We start from the raw sequence: 26012 nt of genomic DNA, 5'->3' as shown, positions 1-26012 counted from the left end.
GTTCTACTTCACGTCCCTCGACAAAATCTTGAAATCCAACAACCCAAGCAGCGGGAAAAGGACATCCCACCTCATCTCAAGAGCCATTGACGTAACAGAAAGACCGCAACCACCAATAAGTTTACAGTGTCTTAAACAAGTGACAATCGATCCTCTTTCTCCAGCAAACAGCAACCAGAAAAGAAAAGAAAGAGGAATGAAATAATTAAAGCAATTTCACCCCACTACAACATAATCTCTGTACGTGAAGCTCAAGCTGAGCCCGCTTGCTCCTCCTCCCACTGCCCCTGCCCCTGTCCCTGTCCCTGTCCCTGTCCCTGCCCCTGCCCCTGCCCCTGCCCCTGTCCCTGTCCCTGTCCCTGTCCCTGCCCCTGCCCCTGCCCCTGCCCCTGTCCCTGTCCCTGTCCCTGCGGTGGTTCAGTTATCTCCCACAGCTTCTTGTATGTCTCAGAGGACACCAGAGAAAAATCAGCCATGGTACGAAAGAGCTCCGGCAAGTGAGTTTTCAGACTCATCAAAGATTTCTCCCTCACCTGCCTGCACAACCTCTGGTGGACTTCAGCATCCTCTTCCAATTTCTTCTTCGCTTGTTCTACCACAACCTGCCTCTCTGCAATTTGGTCCCTGAAACTCGTCTCGTCTGGCCTGTCTGGGTCTGGCACCTCATCTGGAGGGGTATGCTTCTCCAAGTACTTGCGCTTCCAATCCTCAAAGGCCTTAGATTTGCGGGTGTAGTCCTTTCTCGAGTCTTCGCATACCCCTTTCTGTTTCCTCTCCTCGTCTTGAAGCATAATTATGGAATTAATAACTGCCGCAAAGCTATTAATTGCATTTTTTGCCAATTCCACTGGAAGCTTTCCTAGCTGTTCATGCCAAGCGAGCAGGAGAGCTTGTATACGCGGATGTTGGGTCTCGGGAGGTAATGAAACTTTCTCTTTTAGGCTGCTGTCAATTGGAATGAGGTTGAGTTTTAACCAATTGTTAAGGGCTTTGATGTACTCCTTTTGGTGACGCATGAGATTTTCAAACTGTGTCCGCCATTCGTTTGCAATCCGGTATAGCTGGACTGTCTGTTCATAATGCTGATCCGTCGTCTCTTTTGGAGAATTGGAGATGTCAAGGCCACGGAGGTCCACAAGCTTACGCTGATGGTCATGGTGCATAAACATGGTTTGCCACATTTTGGCCATCCTGAAAACGGTAACAGAACTTTCAATCAAGGAAAACACAACCACATGACTATGCTATCCTATTCAATCCACCCACAAAATCAATCTGGTTATCTCCAGAGAATGAAGATAATTATTTTTAAGTCATATAAACCAGATAATTTCATATATTTCTCTATATCAAAGTTAGCTTAAAGTACTTCCAAGGGTTATTCAAACACACACCTAAAGTCACTGATGAATAAGTCACTAATTAAACTATTCACCATCACGAGTTTCATGATATGAAAAGGTAAAACTACATTAAGAGAGAAAATTACACTCACAGAAAATAAACAACTATTAGGTTGACAAAACTAATATGGATTCAAGACCTCATTTTTCAGAATAGTCACATCCACATACTATCTAACAAATTTTCTGACACAACTGTTACATCTGAATCCAACGACATAGATTTAGTTTCTTCTTGTCTCATTACTTTCCCTCAATCTCTGTTCAAGCATGCACCTCCTCAAACCAGCCAAAAAGTTGATCGCAACCACAAGGTGGTCAGACCCAAGATCATACTCCTTGCATTCTACTTATTTTTCTTTGGATCTACATGATCCGGTTATTTTTCTTGCTTAGAGAAAAAAAATAAAACATTCTGATCTTCTCCCAGGAATCTAGTTAGAAAGTCCTTCCAAGGGTTATTCAAACACAAAACCAATGGTGTTTTCTTGCTCAAACGAATGAAGTTTTTTTACATCTACTTTAAAGATAATAGGACCATAGTATCTGACTAATTCCCACTAAATGCTTCATTCAAATAGGTCTAAGGTCATTCCAATGGGCAGATCTGATATCGCAATGAATAATTCCTACATCAAGCTTGTGCCCTAGCCTCATTGTAGCTTACATTTAATAATTGTTTACAACAGATAAAAAAAGACTTGAATCCAAAGTAGGCACTTGTAAACACTTTATTTGGGTGGGGTGGGGGAAGGAAAGGTTCCATTGTTGATATAACAAACAAGCAACTAGAATTCATAATCTTACTTATGTTCCGCATGTATGGAAGAATAAGGTAAAAATCAATGAAGCAATTCTAAGTGAAAGCTGAGAGTGCTCAGCAATATCATCCAATAGTCACGCAAAGGAGCAGATTATAGACCATAAGACAGTTATTGGCTTCACCTCAAAAAAGGTGGGAGAGTGAAAGACAAAGAGATTCCTCACTAATCTGAACCTAAGCAGTCGCTCTGCTAAGTCGCTCGGCTAATCTTTTGGCAGACATTCGGGCTAAGACGGGTATTTCACTCCAACACCTTGTTGTGGTGGAAGGCCCTCCTAGCTAGGTTTGTTTGTTCTTTTCTCTCTCTTTTATAGTATATATACCTCATTTAAAAAAAAAACAGCTACTTCTAGGCCAGCATTCATTATTAGCATCTTCAACAAAATGCATATGGCTTTTCCTTTCCTTTTAACGGAAAGATCTATAACAATCAGGAAAGACGAACGATGTTGAGCAGTAATTGGACCATAGACCACATGGTGAACCTTGATAATAGTTCCAACAGCAAAAGCAGTTGATTTTCAAGACACTACTAACAAAGATATTTTCCATGCTTACAAATTCGCAGAAATCCTCAGACAGCTTGGATGTTTCTCCCAAACCGTCATCATGTGAAGTACTAAAAGTGTCTACTAAATTCAGATAGCCTAACATGAATACTAATTCAAAATTTTACCTACTTAAAGAAAAGGAAAAAGAATTTCACCTCAAAATTCAGTAAAGGAGAGAACTATTTGTACAGAATCCAAATGTTAGTTCTATACAGAAGTGCAGAACAAATTTGTTATATATAATAAAGGAGAAATTTTTAAAATAGAATATTCAAAAGAAATATAACATCCCTTAATTATCAGAACTACACCAGGTAGCACTAACAACAACTTGGCAAAACTCTACTCATGCCAGGAAAGACCAACTGGACAATAAAGCTTTCTAGAAAAGGCACGTACACTTGAAAACAGTTAGATATCACTTTGGATCAGTCGCATCAGCGTCCACATAAAATCATAATATAAATGTGAAACAAATGAAAATCATAAGCATGATAAGCTGCAAACCAGGTTAAAACAAATTGGGGTTCTAGGGCAGTCTACTAAGGCACATGCTACACTTGAAATAGACACAACATGCTTCAAAAAGGAGCAAGGACATGATTATATACACTGAAAACATTGAAAACTGATGAACAAAATGAAGAATAATAGATATCAAACAATATGAAATCAGTCACTTAGTGTTCAATTATTTGTTTACTTATCTATTAGATAAAAACAAATTGAACAATAACAGGTAGATGATCACATGAACCTATTTACATGTTGTATAAAGGTCTAACATATCTGACATCTGTGTATATTAATTTTAGATACTACTTACGCATCAACAAGAGCAACAAGTTTTGGGTACAGCTGATCATCACGAAGCCTTTGTATTTCTGATACTGTGGAATCCATGGACTGCATGTCAACAATATATCTTGTATGTAAATGACTCACTGCTGCTTTAGTTTTCTCAATTGCTTCTGGATTTGCATTACGTTTCTTTTGCTTGTTCAGCAATGCAACTTTCCGCTGATACTCAATTTTCATTAGTTCTCCTGCCTATGATCCAAAATCACAAAGCAACTCTTCAGGGTAATTATGGCATTTAATGACATAGCAATAGTCCAAAGAAAAATTTAATTTCTATTACCAGTGAACAAGCATGGATCTTACTTTTTTATGGTAACAATTTTATTTTTTTTGGAAAATTATGGCAAGAATAATATTAAGAGGACAAAGAAACAAAATACAAGAGAATCCAGAAAAGCCAAACACTGAAAAAAAATCAAATGACAAATATCCAATGGTTATGAGTCTCCAACAACAAAAGAATGTAATGAGACACAATACACACTGGATTATTCATTATCAAATTAGTACTCTGTACTAAATGAACCCATGAAATCTGATAACGCACAACTCTCATCATAGTAGTTGAACAAACGCCATAGAGGAGCTTCTCTATATTTAAACCAGCTGATCCAGAACAGACAAATCTCCCTCCACAACCGAATGGGCAGAAAAGTACAACCAGTAAATTCTAATCCCTAGTAGGAAAGCATGGAGTTCCATCTCACTTGAATCACAGTGCATTAGAAGCACAGAGAATACTTGGAAGCACACCTGTTAGATCTCTTAAAACCAGCAGGGCAAGAATTGCCTCTTGAATTACAGTAAAAACTTAAACTGAGCACCCTTTTGAGAGCGGAGTCTACTAAGTCATAGAAGCATGCCTGGAAGAGAATAAAGCAGCTAAGTCCCTCTTATGCTTTCACAACACACTTTGAATATGCTGAAAAGAAGAAAATTTACTAACCCTAAAGTAATAAAGATTGGCTAGCACGCTCCACTACCCCCCCTTACAGAACAAGATCACAAATTAAAAGTGCCTTCATTACGCTCTTCCCATGAGACCCAAATCATAGCCAAATGGCAATCTGCCACCAAACTTTCTTACAATGGGGCAATAATCTCTCAGAGACCTGCATAAGAAAAATCTGGGAAGCAGACAGGAAAAAGCAGAGAAAGCCAAAATTTGCAGCACAATGCTTCAAAAACCAAAGGCAAAAGGGTAACAAAGAAAGATGTGATCCTCAAACTCATTAGACACATTAAAAAACTAACAACTGAAACTCTGTACAATCTGACCCCTAGGCAAAAGTTGATAGGGATTAAAATCTTATTTTTGGAGGCATGCAATAGAAATGTTTAGCCTTTGACGGCTCGGAATTAGACCAAACAGGACTAGAAGCAAAATGAGAATCAACACTAGAATGAAAAAAAAGTAGAATAACAAGGAAACACAAAAAAATTCCTAAAGATTCCTATTTCCATATCAACAGAGAATCTCTACAACGAATCAGATAATGATTTTCCAAAAAAGAAAGAAAACATGCAACTTCATCCATTTCATTATCTCATAGTCCTCTCCTAAATTTAAAATTCAACTATGCTAAGCATAAGAATTGAAAAATGAAATGCTCCGACCTCGAGCCACATTGAAAAGAGAAGAAAACACAGAAGACAAGGGAAACCACTGATCCATTCATCGACCCTAAACTTGACTCAATCATGCCTCTGTGAGTATACAAATGCTAGAGATGATTGATGGGTTCCCACAAACTGGTTGAATAGTTCGGGATAGGATCTGGAGAAATTCAACAATCATCAAAATAATTATACTTCATAGAAATTTAAAATCTCCATGAAGTATATTTGTCTATCACAAACCTCCACAGCCACTATTTTTAAATAGAAAAAAAAGATCTAATTCCATAAGGAGGTTCCTTGCACAAATTTAATTTCAACTAGAAAAAAAGACTAGATGCAAATTGGTCATGAAGGCCATGAATGAACTATGCAGTGTGGAAAGTGACCAACTGCTCACCTAAATATTCGAATACCCTTGTTTCTTTTGTAAAAGAAGAATAAACTCGAAATTTTCTTTCTATGAGCTAACCATACTCTACACTAAATGAAGGAGAGCAGCATAAGGCAGAAACACTGAAGGGAAATCAAGGTCAGAAACAAGAGCAAATACATGAGAGGGCAATTTCAGTGATACCAGTACTGCAAGGATCAACATGATCAACAAGTGATCTTTTCCAGAACAGCAAATCTACTATAAACCACAGTAATTACCATTTTGGTAGAATGTTTAACTAAGAGTATATATACAAAAAAAAAAAAAGGGTAAGTCCAATTGAACACACCTTTACTTCATCAAATAGTTTCTTTTCCCACGCCAGCAACTTATCCAACACGGTTGCATGGGTTTCCTCTTCTGCATCAAAATCATCCTTCCACTCTTCAGCATTTGGCATATTTTTAAATGACCTATTCCATGTTATAACACGCATAACTCTTGCAGAGTGATCAATATGTCCTGCAAATACAAAAAGAAAAAATTCAAAACAAGAAATCAATCCAATAAAACAACTAGACTCCACATAAAAGTGTAGAATATATAATACCTCTGTTATCCGCAAAGTTTGAATGGTAATGTAACCGGTTTGCCTCAAGCATTTTAGAAACTTCGTGTGCACTCTCTGATGCCTTGAGAAAAAGATCATCCAAATCATTTAATTTATGCAAGAGATTAACATGTGATGGACCTGCCTTATTCCTCTTACTATCGGAGGGCCCCACATGCTGGTGCATTGTATTCCCCTGCATTGGCTTCTTAGGAGGCTTAACTGCAGCTGAGGATTCAACCACTCTCTCTGGTGTATCAGGGGTAACAATACTCTCATTCTTGTTGCTCACACTATTATTCAGACCTTTACCAGGCCTCTTGAAATCATCATGACTCCCCTGTTCCAGCCCACTGTCATGATTTTCCTTATGTGTATCCTCAGGCTCTGTAAGCATTGAGATTGGAATCTCTTCGGTTGAAGGAACAAAGAAATCCCATGGGGTTGTAGATAGTGGGGGAGGTGGGGGAGGTGGGGGAGGTGGGGGTGGTGGCGTAGCAGGCGCACTAATAGTGGGGCCAGACTCATCTTCCCCATCCACCTCTTCCATAATTGGTTCACTGGGTTTGAGGTCTGTTTTTGGTATCACCATCGCAGGCATACTCGAAGCTCTGACCAGATTAGTCTGGTATCCGGTCTTCTGCAATCCAGGAGGCAACGGAGGTGGAGGTGGGAGCTCCGGCTGTGGTAGAGGGGGTGTTGGAAGTGGTCTAGTATCATGGGCCTCGCCTTGGCCATAGTCAGACAAAGCAGCCCCAGTGTTTTTTAGGGCTATTGTGTAGGCTGAATGCGCAGCAGCAAAGGCATTGCGTGCAGCCACAGCCTCTTTCATAAATATTTTCCGCTCTTTGCAACGGGATACTACTTCTTCGTTTTCTATTTTGGATTGAGTACAGCCCATTGTTGCGGTTTAGGGGAAGGGGCATATACGTTTACAGCAGGATATGTTAATCGAGTAGCAAAGGCTTACCAGTTGCTGCGGAAGAAGGAATAGATATACAAGATCAACAAAATCAAAGCAGACTAGAGTAGACATTAAACCCATGAAGGATTCTGGCTTTCCAAGCTTCAATCACACTAAAAGAAGGGAAAATCGAGTTCTTTTCGCGCACAAAAATTGTCAAAAAAGAACTGAACAAAAACTGTCAGCAGAAGATAAAACGCAACGCCATCGACTAAAAAAGAAATAAAAACGAAAAAAATAGAAAACTAGGATATATCTCATACTCAGCAACCCCACGGGGAATCTAAAATATTGGAACATTTGAAGACAAAAAATTTGCCAAAAAAAAAAAACGCAAGACTACCCATTAAAAATTGGAAGAGACAGAAGCGCTTACCTCTGATCACAGGAATTCAATCCTGTTACTTTGCCTTCTTTTCTCTGCCGCTCACCTGCTGACACTGCTTTTCTTCTGTGTATTTCAACTTTTCTCAGTGCAGTTTCAGGAAGGACGGTGCAGGGAACGAGACAGACCTACACGCGCGAGTACGCAACACAGCTCCGGCTTCATCAAATGCCAGATCTGTCTGCTCCGCCGTCGATATATCCTATAATTTCAAGAAACAACGCGATTGTTCGATCTAAGTTCAAAAGCAGGTAGCCGAGTGGGAAAAGTCCCCTCCTTTTTCCTGTTAAATATTGGAATCTTTTGGTAGCGTTGGATTGAATTCCCCTTTTTCTAATAAAACCACACCCATATTCCTTCTACAAATTTCACTAACAAAAGAAATTCAAATTAAAAACTTATATCCCTTAGGTTTAAATTTTCATCATATTCCTTTTTTCCATTATAAATTTACAAGTATCCCTTAGAACAATAACTTTCCTCCTTAATGAACTTATATTATAATTAAACTACTTTTATCCCAGTTACACGCAAAGTCAAACATTACAAAATAGGTCCTAAAATAATTGAATAATTAAACATAAATAGAAGACTAACATAACTAAAATATATTTAACTAAAACTTTTCTATGAGATCCCGTCTTGTGAGACTCTTATAATACTCCACTATATTAATTATCGCTCTTCGAGACTTCTTACTATGAAATTCATATAAAACTCTTCCATGTATACTCTTCAACATTACCGTTTATTAAAAAAAAAAAAGTTATTTGTACCCAAATATTACCTAATCATATATAAGGGTAAATATTTCGATGACTAAATTTGTAGATTAGGTTAAAAAAGGGAGAATTCAATTCAATTCAATCCGATTTGATATGGACGTGGTTTTCCAAATTACTTACTAACACCTGCTGCTCTCACCTAAACTCAGCTTAACACATAGTCTAATTACATAATTACTTATTATATTTTTACAAATAAATATATATTTAACAGAAAAGACATTTATTGGTATTATTATTATTTTTATCAATTAATATATTTAAATAGTTCCTTATATTTGTGATGGATTTTATATAATTTTATGATTTATTATTCATAAAATTTGTAATTGTTTTTATAATGTAAAATATTATAGATTGTAAAAGATGAAATAGGTCATGGGCTCAGGGCTGAATCGGGACGCAGTGGTGACGATTGGACGAGGTTGGGGTGTAGAGAAACAGCCGGGGCAAGGTTGGAAATCTAAGTCTTGCTCTTCTCTTCCCTCGATAAGGGAAGGAGGTTTGTCTTCACTCTTCAGTCTTCACGAGCTCCCCTTTTGACTTTCTACAGCCCCTCTAAACCCCTAAGAAAACCACCAGTCGGAGTTTCGGCTTGAGAAGCTGCTATTTTACTTTCTAGGCTCATCACCATGGAAGTAAATGAGAAGGTTAACTGGAAAGCAGAGCATGCTATTGGAGGCAACACGCGAGCTCTTCAAGCTCTCAGAGAGCATATCATTTACCCTCATGTGTACTCAAGAGAAGCGCGGAAACTCGGTCTTAGAGTAAGTGTATTATTGCTATTTGTAATCGTAACAGTTTCTCCACTTTTCGTACTTGATTAAATCTCCATTTTATTTTAATCGCCTGGGATCTTTTTTCTCTATTATTGGGTATTTTTTAGTGGCCGAGAGGATTGCTGCTGCATGGCCCTCCTGGGACTGGAAAAGTATGGTTCTTTACTTTTCTTTTTTATTAACTTTAATTTTCATGTATTGGCATTTGAGTTACTTCTTTCAAATCTTTCTGCTGCATTGGTGCTTCATAATGGATTATGTGAAAATATTTTTATATGCAATGATGGGGGTCTGTCTATTTAGTGAATTCCTCAGCAATGCCTGTTAGTCCGTTTGGCCCATGCTACTTTTTGTGAAGCTTTTTTGACGTCTTCAATTCTCTCTGACCTGATTCTCACTCGTTTTTTTTTTTTCTTTTCCGGAATAATTATCTATGTTTCTTTGGTTTCCAGAGACTTACTTGTTACTCAAACGTACCTCTTTCTTCAACTAACGTGCTTGAAAAAAAAAGGACCAAGAAAGATAGGTTACCATGGTTGGAGGAGAGATTTACTCTTTTATTGGACCTTTTCGTCAGCTTCTGTCTGTTGTATTCTCATCTAAACAGTTATTCTTTTCCAGACAAGCTTGGTCCATGCTGTTGCCCGAGAATGCAATGCTCACATGACCTTGATCAGGTACTGAAATTCAAAATTTTCAATCATGTTGCAATTTATGTAATGATGCTTCTCTTTGAATTCACCAATTGTTGTCATATTTGTCACGGAAAATTTGTTTATTCTAAGAAAATGGTAAATATTTCTGATTTGGGGGTTCACTTGGCAGTCCACATTCTCTTCTTGGAGCATATGCTGGAGAAAGTGAAAAGTTCTTACGCGAAGCCTTCTCTGAAGCATATATCCATGTTTCATCAGGGAAACCATCTATTATATTTATCGATGAAATTGATGTCATTTGTCCTCCTCGTGAGTCCAGGTAAACTGTGATAATGTTCAGAAACTAGCTCCTGATTTTATTTTTTCAAGTGATTATCCTTAGCATATTAATTCTTTTCTATTCAGGAGAGAGCAGGAATCTCGTGTACTTGCTCAGCTGCTTATCTTGATGGATGGCCACAAAAAGTCTCCATCAAATTCCTTTTGCCATGTTGCTGTTGTGGCTGCAACTAACAGGTCAGAATTGGATGCCACTTATATTTTATGTTCTGTGTTGTTTTATCTATAACTTTGCACTTGTAAACGGTGTTGGTTCTTTTGAGAAGAGAATGTTGTCACATCTCAAAATAGACTGGAGAGTAATCTATGAATGTTAAGTGGTGGTATTCCCATATTTTTTTAAGATCACCAGAATGCTCTCATTAGCACTTGATAGTCAATTTTGCTTCTGTTTTTTATGGATGAGCTCCAGTATTACAACTTTTTTCTTATTGTGTCTGTCAAACTTTAATATTTCATGGCAATGTTTCTTGTATCTTCCAAAAATTGTTTAAATGGATAATTGATAGGTTGTTTTTCAATTTATTAAGAATTCATGGGATTGATCCAGCATTAAGAAGATCAGGACGTTTTGATTCTGAGGTTGAAGTTACAACACCTACGGAAGAGGAACGCATACAAATTCTTAAGGTCGTTGTTTGTTCGTCTTGTCTACGGTAGCCTTAGTATTGCCTTACGCTTCTTGTATATATTAGAAGTTTTCTTGTTTCAGCTATATACAAAGGATTTAAGCTTGGATCCTTCTGTAAGTCTAAAATCTGTAGCTGCCTCTTGCAATGGGTACGTCGGTGCTGATTTAGAAGCTTTATGTCGGGAAGCTTGCACATCTGCAAGAAGGTCTCCAATCAAAACTGATGGTGGTGTCATACACATATCAATGGATGATTGGAAATATGCCAGATCCGTAGTTGGTCCAAGCATCACAAGAGGAGTTACTGTGGAAGTCCCCAAGGTTTCATGGGATGATATTGGAGGATTGAAGGATCTGAAGGTCTGATATTTGTTTAATCTTTTTTTTTTTTACATAGAAAGAATTATTATGCAAACTTTTGATTTGATGCAGTGTCCTGTGCATCTCAAATCTAGTTTGCCAGGTTACTGGAGGCACAAGTGTGCCTCTGTGAATCCACTAAGAGTTATGTGTCAGTGAGAGATCAGCATAATTGGCCTTCATTCTTATAAGTTACCCTTGAAACAGAAGAAGCTCCAGCAAGCTGTGGAGTGGCCTATTAAGTACAGTGAAGCATTTGCAAAGCTAGGGATATCACCAATTCGAGGGGTTCTTTTGCATGGCCCTCCTGGTTGCTCAAAGACAACTCTTGCGAAGGCTGCTGCTCATGCAGCCGAAGCTGCTTTTTTCTCCTTAAGGTAATTTCTAACCTGCTTTTGATTTGAATTTATTGATATTTCTTTTTATTGAGTACAATGCATGCTTATTTTATTTTCTCTCTTATGGATCTTTTTTCTCATGTTATGTATCCAATAAAGTGCAATAAAGTTGCGGCAAAGTATCTGCTTGTTATAAGTTTTGGTGTAAAAGTTCTATAAAATTTTTAGAGATTCTTATGTGCCTTTTTTTGCTCCCTTTTCCAAGATCAAACCCATCTATTTGTAGAGTGAGGAAGGGTGGTCGAACCTTTCTCAACTTCTTCTTTTTCTTCTTCTTCTTCATCTTTTTTCCTTTATTTTTTGAATTCCTTATCCTTTACCTTTCCCAACTTCATGAGGATGTGTCAAGTATCATCCCATGAAGTTGGCACAAAATTTGTGGACTTCATGCTTCCACCTACTTCATTCATTATTCATCTCCTCATATTGCTAGATATAATCTTTGGATGAAACTATGTGTCATTCGTTCTGAATGGTGGGGCTTGTTCTCAATAATTACAATGTAAACCATTTACCATGATCTGGATATTTGAAGTAGAGATTTGTGTGTTCACCTTGCCTTTGATAATGATCCCCACTCTTGGTTCAATCTTGATTGTTGATCAGAACTTGTTACATTGAGTATTGATCGGGACTTGTAATTTTGATCGTTGATCAACTTTCGATTAGAATTTGTAATCTTGATCATTGATCAACCACCACTCAGAGTTTATGATCTCGTTTGTTGATTAGTTGACGGTTTGGACTTGTGATTTTGGCTATCGATCATCCATTTGATCTGGACTTTTGGTTTCAGTTGTCAATGAAAACCTTTAATCTGATTTGTCGATCTACTGTTGATTGGAACTTGCAATTTTTTATCTTCTATCATCTATCAATCAAAGCTTTTTAACTTTTTCCTTTTATTTTCTACAATAAGAGATTTTGATTTTAAGAAGATATAAGTAGCATGAACCCTATGCAATGCAGAAAAAGAAAAAAAAATGTATCATATTAGGTCTTATGTTGGGGTGGGCACCAATTGGGTCAGGTCGGGTTTCTAAACGCTCAACTTGACCTGAATCTCAACTTCTAATCCTAACCTCGGAACAAAACTTGTGGTTGGAAAACCAATCCCATTCTCACCTTGTTTCCCTTTCCCTCGACTCCTTCCTGTCTCATATGATGATGAACGGGTTTGAGCTGAACCCCGACCTCTAAACTCAACTTCCAAAAAAACCTAGAGGTAGTGAACTAACCTGACTTGCCTTCTTTCCCTTTCCTTCCACCCCATTCTCATTCCAATATCCAACACTAACCCAAAACCATAAAAAAACCCAGAGTTAGAAAATCAATCCCGACCTCGTCCCATTTCCCTTCCCTCAACTCCATTCTTTCCCCATTTGGTTAGGGTTAGGTTTTCAAAAACCCAATTTTGATCTCTAACCCCCAACTCCTCTAAACTTGACGCATAAAAACCCAAAGTTGGAAAACCAACGATCATCTACCTTGTTTGCCTTTTTCTCTGAGCTATCTTGTTTCCCTTTCTCTCAACCCTGTTCTTGCCAAAAATGCAACCCTGACCCCAGGCCTAACCTGTAGATCCAACCCCAAAAAAAAACCTTGAGTTAGAAAACCAACCTTGACCCTGCCTCGTTTTGTTTTCCCTTGATCTCATTCTCACCCTACTTAGTTGGGGTCAGGTTTTCAAAAACCCGACTCTGACCCTAAACCCTGAACCTCGAACCATAAACCTCAATTTAACCCCAAAAAAACCCGGGGTTGGAAAATGACCCTGAGCTACCCTGTTTCCCTTTCCCTCAATCTCGTTCTCACCCAAAAGCCCAATCTCACTCTGAACTCGACTTTGAAATCTGATCCTGAAAAACATAGTTAGAAAACCAACCCCAACCCCACCCCTTTCCCTTTCTCTTACCCCAATTTTGCCCTATCTGATTGAGGTAAGTTTTTCAAAAATTCAAAACCCCAAACCCCAACCTCTAAACCCGGTTTAAAAAAAACTCGAATCGAAAAATGAGCCCCATCCATGCCCCCTTTCCCTAATAAACAAATAAAAATGTTGGTTTCACACTTTGCAGCTTACATACTTAATTAACAATATGTTAAACAATGAATAACATGGAAAAAAATAAAAATGATATGAGTTTCCTTAAAGGTCCTTAAGTGATAGATAGGAGTTTCTTTGCTTATTTTTTTCTCCTAAATTTTCTCCTAATTGTTGTCTCCTCTCCCCAACTCTATATGTAGCAGATTTTTTGCTCCTCTCCATTTTTTTGTCCTAAATTTTCTTGTTTGATTTCTCTACTCTTATTTTTCTCTTTTCTTAAATTATCTAGATCTTGTTCTCTCTCTCTCTCTCTCTCTCTCTATATATATATATATATTATATCAAAGGCTTTTATTGTTTATTTTTTGAAGGGAGATGACACAAAAAAATATTATTTATGTGAAGTTGGGTCCTAGGCCTATCCCAAAATGACTAGCCAACTTAGGAAACCTCTTTTTCAATTAATAAACTCAAGATTTTTGTATTCACTAATCCATGTGGGACTATTCCTTAATACTCCCCCTCATGTGTAGGCACGTGGATAATTTTGGGTGGAGGCCCTCACGTGTAAGCATGTGTATAATTTGGGTGGAGGCCCACATACGAGTACTTGCTTTGATATCATGTTAAATTGGGTCCAAGGCCTATCCCAAAATGACTAGCCAACTTAGGAAACCTCTTTCCCAACTAATAAACTCAAGATCTTTGTACTCACTAATCCATGTGGGACTATTCCTTAACGTTTCCCCTCACGTGTAGACCCTCTTTTGTGGCTTTACAAATGGATAATTTAGGTGTAGGCCATCTTTTGTGGCTCTACAAGTAGATAGTTTTAGGTGTAGGTCCTCTTGTGTGGCTATACAAGTGGATAGTTTTAGGTGTATGCCCTCTTTTGTGGCTCTACAAGTGGATAGTTTTAGGTGTAGACCCTCTTTTTTTGGCTTTACAAGTGGATAGTTTAGGTGTAAACCCACATATGAGTACCTACTCTGATACCATGTTAAGTTGGGTCCAAGGCCTATCCCTAAATGATTAGCCAACTTAAGAAACCTATTTCCCAACTAATGAACTCAGGGTCTTTGTACTAACTAATCCATGTGGGACTATTCCTTAACAATTTGTATTAGTGTGGGACCTACCATTGACAAAAATCCATCACGAAGTGCACCTGCTGAAATGTGTTTTGTTACACCTTTCAAGAGCAGTGGAATGAAGGCGTAGCTCAGATATTGGTTAGTTGCCTCTAAATCCCATAAGAGGACACTCTTTCAAACATGTTTTGGGAACCTGATGCAGCGAATAGTCAAGAAATCGAAGGTTTGCTTGCTGAAACCCTAAACACACGAGAAAAAAGGCAAGAGCCAAGCGGCTGCTGGAATTCTTATTTCTTTCACCAATCAATGCCCATTGCAATCCTAAATTGATCCTTAATGCAAAACATTTCAAAGTGCCCTAAACCCTTAAATATGAAAATAATAGAAAAACCAATGAAAAATAACTTATCTAAGCGATAAAAGCTTGGGCTTCATTTCTTCTTCTTATCAGGCTTGGATCTATCAAGAGTATTTACTCTTCGGTTTGCTTCTCTACATCAGTTCTCTTTTCTTTTGGCTCTTTCCTCTCTTCGTGCTCTTTAGGATTGCTTTTTTTTGAAGCAATGAGACCCTCAATTTCTTAACTTTTTGCTGTGTTAGAACCAGTCATCATGGCAGCAGTATGTATTGCAAAGTACGAACAGCAAGGAGACCCTGTCAAGTTTTCCTTGGAAGGGAAACCACACCCAGTTTCTGTTCCCTAAAAATCTATGTGGTGATGTTTCTGCAGATATTGGCTTAAACTTCTCAATTATCTAAGCCATTGGCACAATAGGCTTAGGAGGTTTTCTTTTCATTAGTCAACATAGAGTAGACTTTAAAAGTTTGGTTTTATGTTAGTGGTGGAACGTCTGAATGTTTGCCCAAATTTGGACCTTTTTCATCAGGTTGAAAAGTTATGATCCTTTCCCTATGTTTGAATTTGGTTCAATCTGATTTTTTCTTCTGTTAGTTTAGTGTTTTCTTTGTCTACAGATCTTGATAAAACCATAAACTATGTCATAGTGGTGCAGATATGTTTTCAATGTATGTAGGAGAAGGAGAAGCCTTGATACGCAGCATCTTCCAGAGGGCACGCCTTGCAGCACCAAGTGTTATATTCTTTGATGAGGCTGATGTTGTTGCAAGCAAACGGTATTGTTTAAAGTGTGCTATGAGAAAATCATCTTGCTTTGCATGTTTGGATGCCATTATTGGGCATCTTCCATGATGCTTAACTCAGGTTTCCAATTGTTTTGTTTAATTATTATGCCGTCACTAAGCATGGTGAACTCATGATCGTCTTCTCAGGTCTGGAAGTGCGAACTCGAGAAGTAACACTACAGTTGGGGAGAGACTCCTATCTACCTTATTGACAGAAATGGATGGTTTGGAGCAGGCTAAGGTTGCTCCAGATGGCAACAAACCTTTGCTTAGAAAAACCTATGTTTAGAAAACATTTGCTGAATGTGGGTGTCTTCCATTTGCAGGGCATTCTTGTTTTGGCGGCTACAAATCGACCTCATGCAATTGATGCTGCTCTTATGCGCCCAGGCCGCTTTGATTTGGTAAGGTTTTCCAACTTGGTAGTGTAGTGATCGGTATTTAAATCGAAGGGTCTTGGCTTGGTCCATGAAAAAAGATGTCAAATCTATAATGTATAACCCTTTGGATATCTGGATTTGTGATTTTAGGTGCTTTATGTACCACCGCCTGATCTAGAAGGCCGAGAGGAGATATTGCGAGTTCATACTCGAAATATGAAGTTAGGAGAAGATGTTGACCTCAAAAGCTTAGCAGCAGACACAGAATTCTTCACTGGAGCCGAACTTGCAGGATTATGTGTTGAGGCTGGCATGGTTGCACTTAGAGAAGACATTTCAGCCATGGCTGTGTTGAACCGCCATTTCTGGGCTGCAAGAAATTCTCTCAGACCAGCACTAACTGAGTCACTACTGGAAGAGTATGCGTCTTTTACCAAGAAGATGCCGTCAAAGTAATTTTGTTGATAGAATATGTTTTGGGACTTGGTTAATCCAGGAGAAGAAAGGCACAGTTTTGAGTATTTATGATTCAGTTAGAGCTTGATAAAATATAATTTTTTGGTTGCTCTTTCGACATTTTCATGTGTTTCAGATGTTTTAATATACACAGAAAAGTACAATCTCAGTCAATAATGAAAAAGTTCAAGCCAAAAGCCAGAAGTCCTTATGGCGCTTGGTGGTGATGAGGTAACCGCCGAGCTTCCGGCTTTTCCTCCTCACCGCCACCGTCATGCACTCGGCGTTCTGGATGCAGTACTCCACCGTCCCACCGCCGATCTTACTCCGCGCCCACGTCATCAGCAGCCGCCAAGTCATCGTCGATTTCTTCCTCTGGCCCAGGACCAGCAGCGAGATGCCTTGTTTATTGGCCTCCTCCACTATGGTGGGCCCCTTCTTCCTGCCTTCCACTGATACAATCGCCACCTCCAACTGTACATCAAAGCAACGACCAAACAAATGGATGAAGAAAGAAGAAGCGATGATCCATGATTCGTGATTTTTAATGTAATAAATTATACTTACCCCTGGTTTTTTTATCTGGCAACTGTTCTTCAAGGAACGTAGGAGTTGATAGCCTCTGGGATTCGTCTCCTTCTGATCATGAGATTCTTCACCTACCAAATTATAAACCCAGAAGGAACACCTACGGTTCAGTTTCTAAAAATTCACTAAAGCTGAAAGCCGAAAATTATCCAAAGATGACGGCGGAGGAAGAAGAAGAAGAAGAAGCCCAAACCTTGCCTTTCGGAACGAGTGACATACAAAAGAATCAGTGTGTCCTGGCTCTGAACAGTATGAGTGAGTGCCCAGTGGACAGCACTCTTAGCTTCCTGGCTCGAGTCAACCACGATCATAATCCGCCGTCCGACGACGAACCCCGCCTTCATCCCGTCCCCCGCGCCGGAGAATCTCACCGTCGCCGGGTCGCATTTGATCGCCCTGGCTATGGGCTTCGATTCGATCGTCGGGGAACGGACTCTGACGCGGGTCGTCAGCCTGTTCAAGCAGAAACTCGCCAGCCTCGGGCTCGTCCGACCCATCTCCGATAGAGTACCCTCCGGCCGCTCTTCCACACAGAGAGAGGGAGAGCTGGTCTGGGGGTACTTAAAAAGAGAAGAAAGCGGGCGAAAGCGAGAAAGAGGAAGGAAGGCCAACACAGTAGCGTCGGGGGTATCTGCTATGGACTGCTCTCTCTCGTCGCTTTCTTCATATCTTTATTTCTCCTTTTTCTTTTAATTTTTCTGCATGGGACCCGTTTGAACGTGCAAGATTATGATCCCATTAGATCATACTATGAAGATTATTCTATTACTTATAAATAAATTATTTTAATGAAAACCATTTAGTTTTTATCATTTTTATACAGTAACATTCAGTGTATGTGACTTTTGAAACCACTCTGGGTTGTGCTCATAATTATTGCCACCCTAACTGAGCAATAACTCCATTAATCTACCAAATTTGAACGACAACAGAAGCAAAAAAGATTAAAAACAAAAAAGAAGTCAACTCCATGAGACGATCGTTCTGTTATAAAACCAGAGAAGGTATTTCTTGACTCTGGACTGGAGTCACGAGATGGTCCCAATCCTTTAATGAACCTGAGGTCTCTACTGTTTCTGGGTAGCTGGTGAGACAGACGAGTTGCGAATGTCACGTACCGATCACAGTAGTGGAGATGGAATCCATGGGAATTTGGGAGAGGGAAGAAGACTTTTTTTTTTGCGGCGGTGAACTCTTTCCTGAATCCAACTCGACCCTTCACAGTCCTGCGCCCTTGGCTTTCTGCATAACTTGCGGGGCATTAACGAATAACAGCTTCAATTCCTGCGTTAATGGAGCTTGTGCTTCTCAAAAAAGCCCTCACCCACTTGACCCACTCGAAGCTTCTCCCACTAACAGCTATTGAAGTGCTTCCGTTTCTGTGATTGCAATTTAATATATAGAGACAAGCGAGTGCCGTTTTACCCGAATCCCTGTTATAGCAATGTCATCTACGGCGAGAAGCAGAAACTAGAGTTGAAAGAGTGATTTCTTCACTGATTACCAGTGGAGAATGGATTTTTCCACCGATGAAGGTAGACTTTAGAGTGATTTGATTGAGGAAATAATGGGCGGCAACTGATTTGTTGGCTTCGTTTCTATTCGTGTCTCACTCCTACTTTTGGGTCTTTCCACTGGATTCTCACCTCACAAACAAGTACAAATAGTATAACAACTCAAGTGTCTTATCTCTAGTCATTTGATTCGATTTCTGCAAACATTTTGTGCTTATCTTGAAGTTGATCTAATGGTTGGTTTTTCATCTCCATGATTAGTTAGTGGTTTGAACTTGTTGCTTGAACTCCCATTTGTTCATAATTCGAGGAAAAATATCTTTTGTTTTTCGTTCCCATTCCCATAAGAATGAATACTATGATTCACATTTCGAACAGGCATGAATATAACAGGGTAACTTTAGATAGGATTTTCAAACGATATTTGCGATTCCAAATATCTATATGTTGTGTAGTAACAACTATTTTTGGTCACTATCGAAATTTTAAAGTCTCTCTTTCCTAGAAAATTGGTTTCCATTTATTGGCCAAAGGTTGAAAAATTTGTAATGCTATATGTGTCAGAGTGGTTCCGTCCACTCTTATAGGCGGTAACTTTTTGCACTTAACAGATCGGTCTTTTGGGTGTATTGAGTAGTCGTTGTCCATATGTACTAATATAAATACTATAATAAAATTGGGGTTTGGGGTGTCTAGCAAAACAAGGTAGATATTTTGGGTTTCCAAAGGTATTACATAACACCTAAGGTAGTATTCTAAACCTTGACCTGTTCTAAATAAAATAAACAATTTAAAATAGATTTTGGGTGATCAAAACGAGTAAAAAAATTACCCATTACGTGTTGCATCTATTGCCAATTGTCATCCCTATTTTGTTTTCTTGTCTTACCCAACTGTACTTGATGCATGCATTGCCATGAAATGCTTAGAATAAGTTAATGACACAATTCTCTACATAAGTTGATAGTCACGAAATGGTCATTTATTGAGCTCTCTCTATTTGTTAATGAGAGAAGAAGCATCCAGTTTGTTGACTCTACATCTGATCCCATTTAGTATTACAATTTCTATAAACTTTCAACAATTGATGAAATATTTATTAAGCACTGCATCAAATTGATGACATCCATTATGTGTGAAGATACATGTAATTGGTTGATTTCAATTTCTTTTTTACGAGGTGACAAAGAGTGCTATTGGGGGCCATGGAGGCTAAATTGTGCAACTATACAAATTTTCATAGTTATATTTGATTTTGCTCGGGATCTAGGCATCTTGGCACTAAGTAGGGGTACCACCAAGTCAAATCGGTTCACAAACCGTTTGAACTTTACTTGAAAAAAGCTCGGCTTAGTTCGGTTTTTTCTTGAGTTTAGCTTGAGTTCAAATTTGAAATAGGGCTTGTTAAGTATAACTATCCAAACTCGAGATTTTTCAAGCTCGGCTTGTTAGCTCATGATCTAACTTGTTAACATAATTTTTTTTTAGAAAAATACATTTTACTCTAATTACTCTCGTCAATTTCCTCTTTAATTAGTTGATAGTTGCTCTTATTTACCTCAAACCTCAAAGATGATCAATCGTTCAACTCTTTTGGGTCCCTTAACATTTATTATTATTGTACCAATAGAATAAACACTATCGATGGAGGTGTGTGCTATTTTTTTTAGGTCTTTTAAGTTGATTATTATAATTTAGTATGCTTTATTACAAAGTCTTGGACTCTTCTATCTTGAAGTTCAATAGTACTAAGTTCATAACAATATTCTTTTTATTTTTTTATTTTTATAGTTTTAAATATAAGTTGGAGTTTGAACCTGAATTGATCTCTAACTCAAACTCGAATCGGAGTACTCGATCAAGCCAAACTCGAACATATATAGGTTTGAACTTGGTTTTAAGGGAAGAAGAAAGACTCTATCTCTCTCTCGGGGTTATATGGTATTTACAGTAAACTGCCTCTGTGGGGAGGAGAATGATTCCCCTATCTTTTACCCATAAGAGGATGAGGGAGAGGGACCATTGCCCGTTTCCTTTCCTGTGTTTGCATCATGGGGAGGAGCTCTCCACCCTGCTCACCATTGACAGCAAGGAGGACGGTGGCTCTTCCCCCCCGGAGCTCAAAGCCTTGGGAGAGGGACCATTGCCTGTTTCTTTTCCTGTGTTTGTATCATGGGGAGGAGCTCTCTACCCTCCTCACCATTGACAGCAAGGAGGACGGTGGTTCTTCCCCTCCCGGAGCTCAAAGCTGGGGAGAGGGACCATTGTCCGTTTCCTTTCCCGTGTTTGCATCATGGGAAGGAGCTCTCCACCCTCCTCACCATTGACGGCAAGGAGGGCGGTGGCTCTTCCCCTCCCGGAGCGCAAAGCCTGGGGAGAGGGACCATTGTCCGTTTCCTTTCCCGTGTTTGCATCATGGGGAGGAGCTCTCCACCCTCCTCACCATTGACCGCAAGGAGGGCGGTGGCTCTTCCCCTCCCTTTCCAGTGTTTGCATCATGGGGAGGAGCTCTCCACCCTCCTCACCATTGACAGCAAGGAGGACGGTGGCTCTTCTCCTCGCGGAGCTCAAAGCCTGGGGAGAGGGCGGTCGCCTCACGCCTGTCACCCCCTTCCCAAGCTTCTGTGTCAGACGGGGTGGTTACCAGCCGGCTATGGCGACGACGCTCGGTGCATGACCACTAATTGGAAAGATAATGCGCACTACAAAAACAGATTGTTTCGGAAACCGGAATTCCAATTCCACGAGTGGCCGACAGGATTTCTTCGCTATAAAAGGCGAAACCCGCCGCTTTTCCAAAAATAGACTAAACCATCCTAATTATATAGATTAATACATTACCTAAGTTAAATTAAATTCATGCGAACGCTTCTCACACACCTCTCACAAAGAGTCGCATCTCATCCACTCGATTCGAAAATAAATTAATGTGGGTCCACCTAAGTAGGGCCACAAATTAACGGCTGAGATTCAGAAAGTAAGATTTTTAGGTAAGTGGGCTCGATTCCGGCGCTCGACTGAATAATTATTAGGGTAAGTAGGCTGTCCAAGGTGGATTAGTAATTTAGTAGAAGCGAAGGATTCGGCTTTGATTTTCTCTGCACGCCAGTCGGCAAGAATCGCTTAAATACCGCACCGCGCTTTCTCCGTTTCCACTTTGCTTTTTTCGGCGAAAAATCCAATGCCTATGAGAGGAAAAGAGAGTCACGAGCTCAGCAGATTTTTACCATTCGTATTGGAACAATTCGTATTTGATTCTTCTCTTTCCCTCTCGCTTTCTCTCTCCAGGTACTTGTATGCTTTGTCTTTTTTTTCTTTTTAATCGTGTCGTTTATTGGTTTTCGTCGATTGAATTTGTTTGTTTCATGTTGTGATCACCATGGGGAAGTGGAATTTGGAATTGGGTCTTTGTGTGTTAAATATTTTTGCCTTCTATTTTTTTTTCGACTTATGGTTTCTCTTTTTAAATGTTTCTGCTTGAGGGGTTCTTGATTCTGTGCTCTCTTCGATGTTGTTTTGGACTTTCCTGTGAGAGAATCTTCATTTTAGCATGGAAAACTGAGTGTTTGATTTTTTAATTTTTTCTTTTTTAATTGGTTGGGTCTTTGCTGCAAGCTAATTTGGCAAGGAGAAGGAATTTACAATCAGGGGTTTTTTAAATCCGCATTATGAATGTTTGAACGAGCTCTATCTTGTTTTTGCTATGAATTCATAGATTTTTCAGCCATTCTAACGCTTGAATTTTATAGTGCTGAGAATTGCACCTTGGACCCATTTTTATTGTTGTCGTTATTGTCATTCCTTTAATACGATGACTCGACATTGAACAATGCTACTTTTTGGTATTGATTAGGGCGACATTAGAATTTCTTCTGGAAGAGTTCTGTGGCTGTGCTAGTTCTTTTACTGAGTATCAGTTCACTGTCTCTGATGTTTATCAATTTCTGTTGTTAACAGGTGAAGAACAATGAAGTAATTGTTCTCACTCGGGAGAAAGCAGTCAAGTTATTGCTTTTATGCGCCATACCAGCAGTGAGACTTGTTGGGTTATTAGGTGAAGGCATTCTGAGAGACAGAGGGGACTGAGGGGACAGAGGATTCTAGATCTTGCTGCGAGGCAAAGTTATTTCAGACATAGCGTCCTCTTTCTGTGAAAGTGGTCACAGTCTTCTCAGTTCCAGCAAAGATATACGTTTTTGGTTATCAAAGCGTCATAGGTAGCTGAGACTAGCTGTGTTAAAAATCCTAACAAGAGATTAATGGGTTCTGTTTGTTGCTGTTTGCGCATTGAGGATTTTGAAGATTATGTATCTCCTAATGGTTCAATTCATAGAAACTGTGTCTGCCTCAGATGCTTCATTCGTCACTTTGCAAGTGTGGTACATGTCATAATCCTCCCTTCTAATTTTCCTAGCGGTACTTGTGCTACTTGTTTATGAGATAATACATGATATATCTTTCGGTTTGATGCTGGTGAATATGTTGTATAGGCTAATTGGCTGTTTATTCACGTGGTGATAATTCGTGGTGGGTTCTGCTTGAGTGTGTGTATCTGTATGTGTGCTTTGAGATACCACTAGTCACCCTACTCATTATTTTATTATATTTGTCGATCAATCTATGAGTCAAATATAAATCAATTTTTGAGTTAATTATAATCCAAAGTAGTCTCTATTGCCAGCAAAAGGGGAAATGTATAGCCTTTCTTTCTTATGGCATCATACAGGCTAAAGTCCTCCTGAGCTACATAGAAACCTTCCTTTTTTCCAGATATCCTCCTTTGACAGTGGTAGTTGACAAATTAACCATCAATTTTAAGGCATTTGTTGCATGCTAAACACCATCTGACTGATAACACTTTGTTGAGGCCTTCACATGGAAGTACTTAATAAAGAGCCAAAAAAAATTATTCACTGATGGAAGCTTTTCAGGGTATCAAACCCTACACTAGGTTCATTTAAGACTTCTCTGGCTGGGGGTAAACATTATAAATATTATGAATGCTGTATGGCTTATAGTTTTTTAATGCTGATCCTTTAGTTAAAAAACAGAGATAGGTAGTAACACAATATGATGATGTTCCTGGTTGTATATGTTGTCGTTTTCTGAAATCCATTTTTGCAGTATTCTTCATTATTTCATCAAGGGGAGGTTCATTCTGTCCCATCTCCTCTTCCTGGGGCAACTCCTGTGGCTTCTCAGACAGTCCCATCATCACCATCTGATAGTTCTATAGCTGACACATTCCGGCCCCCTCCAAGGCCTTTGCCTTATGATGCAGATCCAAGGCGCTCTAGGTTGCAACGGGAAGGATTGGTATCCAGATTTGAAAAGGCCTCAAGCCACTGCCACGAGGACTCTGAACCCCTGAGAAACAGTAATGGTTCTGGACCGGAGAGTCTTCGTTCAGAAGGAAAATGGAATGTAGCTGACTATGTTGGAGGATCTAAAGTATGTTCTGAGTCTTCAACCCTACCCCCTTCAGCAAAAGTTTTAAGTGGCGAAATTTACATGTTTACTTCATCAGATGATGAAGATGTGTGTCCCACATGTCTTGAAGGTACAGTGTGTGAGATTCTTGTTTCCAATCCTATCATGATTTCCTTTTCTTTGAAAGTTCAACTTAATGAATTTTCTGCATTTGACTAGTCTCCATCTTTTCACTTTCTTGCTACTTTTTGTCCGTCTAAGTGTTAAATAACAATTCTTAACGTGCTTTATCTTTCAAATGAACTATACTATTGTTCCTTCCGTTTGCAGAATACACTAAAGAAAACCCAAAGATAGTGACTCAATGCTCTCACCATTTCCATCTTGGATGTATATATGAGTGGATGGAAAGAAGTGTTAGCTGTCCAGTTTGTGGCAAGGTATTTTTTCATTCCCCCTCTTTTCTTCTTTCTTTATGCTTGTGTGTCAATGTTTAGATCACCCTTTCTTATAATTGCATCAATAGAAATACTAGTTATGTATATGCTACGTCCAATGAAGTCTTTGGTACTCTCTGAAACAAGAGAAATATACTGGACACCTTACACTGGTGTAACCTTGGTTAAACCTTGATGTTTGTGCAGTACCATACTTGTTGAGTTAGTTGTATTTCTTCTAGAAACAAGCATCAGTAAAAAACCCATTCCAGCTGGCTCATCTTCATGGCCTTTGCACTTTGGGAAAGGTAGAATGGTCTCTGTCTCCCTCAAATTCAGGAGGTTTCTGATCCACAGTTCTCTGTTTACGTGGGCACAGTTTCTCTTTTTCTGTGTTTATATTCTATCTACTTTGTTCCTTTCCATGAAATGATGTTAGATGGATCTGGTGCCGGGCAGCTTTGGAAATCTGTATGAGTATTTGTTATCTCCGTAGGACCTTCTTCTGTTTCAAGGACGTTGCTTCTTCAACAGAAACTGTTGTAAGGTTCAAGTCTATGCGAAGTGTTTTGTCTTTCAATTAGCGCTAGACTTACCTTTAAAAATAGTTCAGGGGTAGGCTTAGAACTTGGTAATGAAACTAATTTTAGCCCAGTGATGTCTTATTTTGAACTTTGGTATTGGTTTTTCTTTCCAGGTAATGGTGTTTGATGAAACGTCATGAGAACTTGTTACATATTTGGAAATTCCATTCGCCTGGGAATATAACACACCTATACTGTATAAAGTGTGTATACTACCACATGCCCCTGCCTAGGTGAAGTGGTTATCAACTTTTAGTACCGATAGACAAAGGAAGTTGAGAGAGGACTTGTGCATATCTTACTGAAAAAAATAAATTGTTTCCATATCTATACCGAATTTCATGGTTGTAGAAACATTTTTTGGCACAGGTTAAAATGAATTTGTTTACAACAAGGTAATGAAGAATGTCCATTGTGGGGAGTGTTTTTGGTGATTCAAGGGTTCTTTCATCTGATCTTGCTACAAAGAAATTGCACCCAAATGGTTCAGAGATGAATCCTTACTTTATATAATGGGGGTTAGTCCCCCAAATGGATTTTTGAAGGTCAAGTTCAAGTCTAACATGAAGATCATCTTCGCACTTAGTGTTAGTATTGACGACTTTATGTGTACTAGAAAACAATTTCCAGTGTTAGTGCCCCAACATGAGAAAAACATAAAAAACAAGAGAATCCTTAAACCCTTACATACGCTTAATTACAACATAATCTTTAAACTCCAAATTAGGTAAAACAACCATTATTACTACACAAATACGTTATTTAATGTATAATTAAATATATTAATATATTTATTAATTG

General features: G+C 38.9%; 4 protein-coding genes across 6 annotated transcripts; 2 read left to right on the top strand and 2 right to left on the bottom strand.

Moving 5' to 3' along the window:
- Positions 1 to 251: 251 nt before the first annotated feature.
- Positions 252 to 7842, bottom strand: LOC137951219 (protein ALTERED PHOSPHATE STARVATION RESPONSE 1-like). The gene is made up of 5 exons (XM_068797804.1): positions 7582 to 7842; positions 6242 to 7217; positions 5981 to 6153; positions 3604 to 3827; positions 252 to 1191 (listed from the first exon to the last, which is right to left on the bottom strand). The coding sequence occupies exons 2-5, from the start codon at positions 7140 to 7142 to the stop codon at positions 252 to 254; spliced, it is 2238 nt and encodes a 745-aa protein (XP_068653905.1). The 5' UTR covers positions 7143 to 7217; positions 7582 to 7842.
- A 956-nt stretch (positions 7843 to 8798) lies between these two features.
- Positions 8799 to 16786, top strand: LOC137951508 (cell division control protein 48 homolog B). 2 transcript variants are annotated; one of them, XM_068798202.1, is made up of 13 exons: positions 8826 to 8877; positions 8998 to 9142; positions 9262 to 9306; positions 9776 to 9831; positions 9980 to 10129; positions 10216 to 10326; positions 10680 to 10779; positions 10862 to 11140; positions 11348 to 11517; positions 15685 to 15813; positions 15970 to 16063; positions 16149 to 16226; positions 16353 to 16784. In XM_068798202.1, exons 2-13 carry the CDS (start codon positions 9008 to 9010, stop codon positions 16656 to 16658), a joined length of 1653 nt encoding a protein of 550 aa, XP_068654303.1. In that variant the 5' UTR covers positions 8826 to 8877; positions 8998 to 9007; the 3' UTR covers positions 16659 to 16784. The 2 variants fall into 2 exon arrangements, with proteins under 2 accessions (XP_068654304.1, XP_068654303.1); XM_068798203.1 differs by having other exon boundaries at positions 8799 to 9142; positions 11351 to 11517; positions 16353 to 16786.
- On the bottom strand, positions 16740 to 17874 carry LOC137951509 (universal stress protein PHOS32-like). 2 transcript variants are annotated; one of them, XM_068798205.1, is made up of 3 exons: positions 17440 to 17874; positions 17226 to 17317; positions 16750 to 17132 (listed from the first exon to the last, which is right to left on the bottom strand). In XM_068798205.1, the coding sequence occupies exons 1-3, from the start codon at positions 17741 to 17743 to the stop codon at positions 16845 to 16847; spliced, it is 684 nt and encodes a 227-aa protein (XP_068654306.1). In that variant the 5' UTR covers positions 17744 to 17874; the 3' UTR covers positions 16750 to 16844. The 2 variants fall into 2 exon arrangements, with proteins under 2 accessions (XP_068654305.1, XP_068654306.1); XM_068798204.1 differs by having other exon boundaries at positions 16740 to 17317.
- A 4003-nt stretch (positions 17875 to 21877) lies between these two features.
- On the top strand, positions 21878 to 25537 carry LOC137951751 (E3 ubiquitin-protein ligase At3g02290-like). Its single transcript, XM_068798639.1, has 5 exons — positions 21878 to 22048; positions 22718 to 23139; positions 23885 to 24320; positions 24521 to 24630; positions 25325 to 25537. Exons 2-5 carry the CDS (start codon positions 23020 to 23022, stop codon positions 25349 to 25351), a joined length of 693 nt encoding a protein of 230 aa, XP_068654740.1. The 5' UTR covers positions 21878 to 22048; positions 22718 to 23019; the 3' UTR covers positions 25352 to 25537.
- The last annotated feature ends 475 nt before the right edge of the window (positions 25538 to 26012 follow it).

The sequence above is a fragment of the Aristolochia californica genome, unplaced genomic scaffold (genome assembly GCF_029961685.1).
Source record: "Aristolochia californica isolate CCGP_79_NKW_82.1479 unplaced genomic scaffold, dmAriCali1.0.hap1 SCAF_15, whole genome shotgun sequence".
Classification (NCBI taxonomy): Eukaryota; Viridiplantae; Streptophyta; class Magnoliopsida; order Piperales; family Aristolochiaceae; genus Aristolochia; species Aristolochia californica.
This window is presented reverse-complemented; position numbering and strand designations above follow the sequence as displayed.

Bases quoted from the DNA above. Each gene is read 5' to 3' on its own strand.
- LOC137951508 (XM_068798202.1), top strand. From the start codon at position 9,008: ATGGAAGTAAATGAGAAGGTTAACTGGAAAGCAGAGCATGCTATTGGA. The intron at 9,143-9,261 runs GTAAGTGTATTA...GGTATTTTTTAG, and splicing joins CGCGGAAACTCGGTCTTAGA to TGGCCGAGAGGATTGCTGCT. The intron at 10,327-10,679 runs GTCAGAATTGGA...CAATTTATTAAG, and splicing joins GTTGTGGCTGCAACTAACAG to AATTCATGGGATTGATCCAG.
- LOC137951751 (XM_068798639.1), top strand. From the start codon at position 23,020: ATGGGTTCTGTTTGTTGCTGTTTGCGCATTGAGGATTTTGAAGATTAT. The intron at 23,140-23,884 runs GTACATGTCATA...CCATTTTTGCAG, and splicing joins TTCGTCACTTTGCAAGTGTG to TATTCTTCATTATTTCATCA. The intron at 24,631-25,324 runs GTATTTTTTCAT...TTTTCTTTCCAG, and splicing joins GCTGTCCAGTTTGTGGCAAG to GTAATGGTGTTTGATGAAAC.
- LOC137951509 (XM_068798204.1), bottom strand. From the start codon at position 17,743: ATGGGTCGGACGAGCCCGAGGCTGGCGAGTTTCTGCTTGAACAGGCTG. The intron at 17,318-17,439 runs GTTTGGGCTTCT...ATAATTTGGTAG, and splicing joins CACTCGTTCCGAAAGGCAAG to GTGAAGAATCTCATGATCAG.
- LOC137951219 (XM_068797804.1), bottom strand. From the start codon at position 7,142: ATGGGCTGTACTCAATCCAAAATAGAAAACGAAGAAGTAGTATCCCGT. The intron at 6,154-6,241 runs GTATTATATATT...TTGTATTTGCAG, and splicing joins AAACTTTGCGGATAACAGAG to GACATATTGATCACTCTGCA. The intron at 3,828-5,980 runs GTGTGTTCAATT...TTTGGATCATAG, and splicing joins AACTATTTGATGAAGTAAAG to GCAGGAGAACTAATGAAAAT.